The 5,000-nt window shown below is 37.5% G+C and overlaps 2 protein-coding genes across 2 annotated transcripts in view; one reads left to right on the top strand and one right to left on the bottom strand.

Annotated features, from left to right (window-relative positions):
- Nucleotides 1-3,345, top strand: part of LOC144964947 (uncharacterized) — a 17,021-nt gene extending 13,676 nt beyond the window's left edge. Inside the window, exons 9-10 of the mRNA XM_078899757.1 lie at nucleotides 440-667; nucleotides 2,891-3,345. Of these exons, the coding sequence (XP_078755883.1) occupies nucleotides 440-667; nucleotides 2,891-3,205 (543 nt within the window). The 3' untranslated portion in view covers nucleotides 3,206-3,345. The remainder of the gene's footprint in view (nucleotides 1-439; nucleotides 668-2,890) is intronic.
- A 794-nt stretch (nucleotides 3,346-4,139) lies between these two features.
- The window catches only part of LOC144964950 (26S proteasome regulatory subunit 6A-B), a 52,780-nt gene continuing 51,919 nt past the window's right edge, over nucleotides 4,140-5,000 (bottom strand). The window contains exon 13 of the mRNA XM_078899759.1: nucleotides 4,140-4,385. Coding sequence (XP_078755885.1) covers nucleotides 4,275-4,385 — 111 coding nt within the window. The 3' untranslated portion in view covers nucleotides 4,140-4,274. The remainder of the gene's footprint in view (nucleotides 4,386-5,000) is intronic.

The following is a 5,000-nucleotide window of genomic DNA, read 5'->3' as shown; positions in this document are numbered from 1 at the left end:
AATGTGAGTAAATAGCACTCAACTATGCGCCGAGCGAGGCTCAAACCCAGAACATGTGAGTAAAGAGCCGTCTCCAATGACTCAACTATGCGCCGAGCGAGGCTCGAACCCAGGACCTTCCGATCCGAAAGCGAGTGTCATATCACTAGACCACATAGCCGCACAAACGCATGACCCCCTTCATGTCAAACTCTCTCAAGTTCATATGCATGGAAAATCTACAAATCTGTTCAATTTTCAGTGAGGATGAACTCGACAGAGTTGCCCTTTATTAAATTAATAGAGGGTGTTAACCCTTTAACAACAAAGCTTAAATTCTTTCAAGATATAATTTCTCCTATCATTTAACTGGTTGTAACTCCTCAGATCATAATGGTTGAATACGATTAATACTGGCATCAATGCCAAATGCTTTGCTTTTTCTAATTCGTTTCTACAGAATCGAGCAGAAGATCGGTATTACACGACAGCAACGGCGGCCAATAGTCTTATATACACGTGGTCTGTTTATGACGAAGAACGCAGAAGTCTACGATGGATTGATTCTGTCCCGGATGAGGTGAAGGTCACAGTGCTTGGTGTATCCAAGTGGTTGATGGCAAGACCTCTTGGAGGAAATGTTGGAGTCAAAAATGTATTTTTCAGCGTCAGTGAGAAAAATAGGGAGGTAAGGTCTTTATATATAGGCTACTATCATTTATGGGACGAATTGGCTAAAAATCGTTGGAAAGAGACCATAATATCACGATGTATCATTACTCCCCCCCCCCCCCCCCCCCCCCCCCCCCCCCCCCTCAAAAAAAAAAATAAAATAAAAGAGACAAGAACAATATTATACAATTACGTATATATCATTTAATAGCATGTAAAGTACAAAATGATGTATATGGAAATGATAACATTTTGATTATTTTGTTTGTTGTTTGTTTTGAAGGGTTTTACGGCGCTTGCAATGTAAAGAAGGTCAAAGAGGAATTAGTTCAAATAGGGAACTGATGTATATTCCAAGAGGACACTATCAGTGTACTAGTTTGAGATCACCTAAATGTCTCATCCTGACACAAGCTCAGGTCCCCACTAAGAGTCTAAGAGGAACACACTCAAATATTTACAAATCATATACAGTGGAACCTATTACGACACCTCTGAATAGCGACAACCTCCTGATAACGACATTGACCCGTGGTCCCGATTTTTTTTTCTATTTAAGATCAATAAAAAAAACCTCCAAATAACGATGCACTTTTTGATAAAACCGAATAACGACATCATTTTGGCGATTTTAGTAGATATCTGACACTAAAAATACCGAGTATGAGTACTCAAAGTTTATAAAAACGATTCCTGCTTGAATCAATGCGAACGCAGCTTTTTTAATTTTTTTTTTTGACGAATCTTGGCTGATATGCATTAATAAAAACCAAGGTATAAATGTAAGTGTAAGCAAGTAAACACAAAATCTTGGAAAATGTGATATTATGTGGTGATAGAAGTAGTAGTAGTAGCAGTAGTAGTAGTGCGGCTATGTGGTCTAGTGGTATGACACTCGCTTTCGGATCGGAAGGTCCTGGGTTCGAGCCTCGCTCGGCGCATAGTTGAGTCCTTGGAAAAGACTCTTTACTCACATTCTCTCACTGTACTCAGGTGTAAAATGAGTACCTGGCCGTTAAAAGCGTTGTCTTTGTCCGAAAAATTGTAATATCGCCTAACAGGCGTCATGTCTCGTCCTACATGTTAAATGTTGCTGTTGACCAGGGACCCCTTGTAAAGCGCATTGAGCACGTTAAGTGCATATTGCGCTATATCAATGCTCAATTTTTTAAAATAATAATAATAATAGTAGTAGTAGTAGCAGTAGTAGTAGTAGTAGTAGTGTTTTTGTGGGAGGAGGATGAGGAATTTTATCTAACTCATAGCGTCCGAATTACCTGTTTTTGTTTGTTTTAAAGGGTTTTACAGCGCTTGTGACACATCTATGTAATATCAGCGCCAGGAAGAAAATTGGAGAGTAAAAAACATTCTAGATTTACAATTGAAATGACATAAGAAAAAGTAAGACAAAGGGGAATGGTTAAATAGGGAACAGATGTAGATTCTAGGAGCACACTATCAGTGTACTCAGTTCAAATCACCTAAAGGTCTCATCCAGACACACGCACAAGAAGCCTCTAAGAGGAATACACTACAATGTTTTGTTTGTTTTGTCAATGTTAATAAAAACTGGTCCCGCGGGCCTTACCACACCCACTTTGACCGCCATCTTGGAAACCTCTAAATAACGACACCTCCGGATAATGACATAAAAACTCGGTCCCGTGGCATGTCGTTATCGGGAGGTTCCACTGTATATGCAAAACAAAAATAATACAGTGTATATCAGGGATATTTTGAAGACAAAAATATCAACTCCCAAAATTCTCTCTGCTTGCCTCCCAGCAAGGGCCAGGACAAAACTAAGTACGTAATCTCATTCCAAAACAAAGACAGAAAGCATGTTGGAAAACTTATATAGGGATATAGAAGAGACAGTAAGTGCCTCCCAGCCCACTATGAGAGGTCAGGAACCCACCCAATTTGACTACATGTATTTTAATGGGATTTCAATATCATGTTGAAGTTGAAGCAAGTGGTAAGACTTAACACATTTAATTGAAAAGCCTTTTCACCAGTTGAAAGAAAATCCTTATGACTGGAAGAAATAAAACTACACAAAAATGGCGAAGCTAGACAAGTTTGTACATTATACGTACTTAGCTATGTGTAAGAGGCATCTGATTTATTGGTATCAGCATTTAAACATCCACAAATAATAAACACCAGCAGTATATATGTCCATTAACCCCACAAATCATAAATTCACCAGCCAAATTTCCACTTTGTTTCACAACAGACAATTCCCTTGTGGTTCCCATCAAATCGATTCGAATATCTCAACGGCACTAAGATCAATGACTTCAATCACCGTATACCAGAGCAACTGACCATTTTTGGAATGGAGGGCTACGTCAAACCAGACGTTTACAGAAAGATGCTGGACATTGACCAATTTGATGTGGAGACCCAGCTCCAGTTTCTAGGTTACAATTCAGGCCAGGGTGCAGTAATCTTTTGGAGCTGTGATGCTGTCACTTATGCTGGAGCCATGATGGCGTTGTCCATGGCAAATGCGTTAGAAAAATCTGAAAATCTTGCAATTGTTGATTGACAGAAAGAATCAATGCTGTACTTTGTGACTTGTGATAAAACTTCCATTCTTTGGTAACATTCAAATATACATATGTCTGTATAGTAAATTCTTAATAAAACTACGCATTACTTGGCACAATTATAGGCAGTTTATCTACATTAGTTTGTTTATCCCATACAGTGGAATCCTCATAAAATCAACACCTCTTGTCAGTCTCAAATTTATCTAAGTGTGCTCCATTGAAAAAGGATAAAGTCAACCAGTGTTTCCAAGGTGTTGGCTTTATCAGGATTCTATAAAAAAATAAAAATTGAGCTTTTATATAGCGCAATGAACAAAATGTGCTCAAAGCATTTTACAAAGAGTCTCTCCTTGAACAACAGCAACATGTAAAACGTAGTACGAGACATGAAACCTGTTAGGCGATATTACAATTTTTTCCCCCGAAAGAGACAATGCTGTTAACGGCCAGGTACTCATTTTACACCCAAGTACGGTGAGAGAAGGTGAGTAAATCGCCTTCTCCAAGGACTCAACTATGCACTGAGCGAGGCTCGAACCCAGGACCTTCCGACCTGAAAGCGAGTGTCATACCACTTGAATATCGACATAACTTTCCAGTCCCAGGCAATGTTGTTATCCAGAGGTTGCACTGTAATTTATTTTGTTTAACTCAAATATGGATATACCTACTCACTCTTTCTTTAAACTACAGCTGACTCCCACTAGCCTTCTTAGATATATTCTAAACTGGAATAAAATTTAAAACAATAAGAAACGAGAAATGAGATATCAATTAATTTTATTACATAACTCATGTAAATGAAAAAAAAAAAAAATAACAAAGATTTTTCTCACCCCCTCCCCAAACTTTTAAAGACCCCTCTCACAATACTTCATACTACCAATTATACCATCCATAAAGCTTGATTGTAGAGCAACAGCAGAAAATAAAAATATTACCATGGATCAAACTTCAATTTGACACCCATTCAACTGCAACTGATCACATACATCTTACACTCGCTCACACATTGCCCATTCTCAAATACAGAGACAAATAAATATATACAGATACAGACAATGTCTACGCATAATATTGTAAATTGGCCTTTTTCTTTGCTTGAACTTCAATGATGGCGTCCATGTAATCTTCATGGGTCAATTCTGTGGCTTCCCTTCTCATGGCGATCATACCCTGGAAATGATATTTTAAAAATATGATCCTCATGTTTTACTTCCATAGCATTTCATCATCAGTCACAGTGTTATTGATGAAATCATAGTGCAATATTGATAAAAGCAGATGGCTACTTAGTAAAACATGAAAAGTTTGCATGCACCACAGAAGCACAATGTATATCTCAAACAGGTCAAAGTATGCAAGAGTGTCAAATTTCTATGTACAATAAAAGTATGAAAAAACTCAGACCAAGTAAATGGGTTCTTTGAGAAATTTTCAATTTCAAAATATTCGTTTGGGGGGAAAAAATGAGCCTAGGGAATATATGTGATTGGTGTTACCTCTTGTGAAATTAACAATTAATTGCAACGAGACAGAATTTCTTTAAAACAATAATTTCCATCATCATTTATCAGATCATATTGCTTTCTCTATCTAAAATTTTTATATGTTTATTTCTAATGGCCAATACTAAACGTTGAGCAATAGAGACAAAAAGTACACTCCAGATTATCAAGAAGGCATTACTTTTGGAAATGGAATAGCAACTTAATACTCAGCCTCATGAAAACCCTTTTTAATTTGGACCATCACCTGCTAAAAAAAACTATCACATAATGGCACATGGAT

Source organism: Berghia stephanieae, chromosome 2 (genome assembly GCF_034508935.2).
Source record: "Berghia stephanieae isolate SIO BIC M18660-M18661 chromosome 2, UCSD_Bste_1.3, whole genome shotgun sequence".
Lineage (NCBI taxonomy): Eukaryota > Metazoa > Mollusca > Gastropoda > Nudibranchia > Aeolidiidae > Berghia > Berghia stephanieae.
Note: the sequence above shows the minus strand (reverse complement) of the source record. Positions and strands in the feature narration are given on the sequence as shown.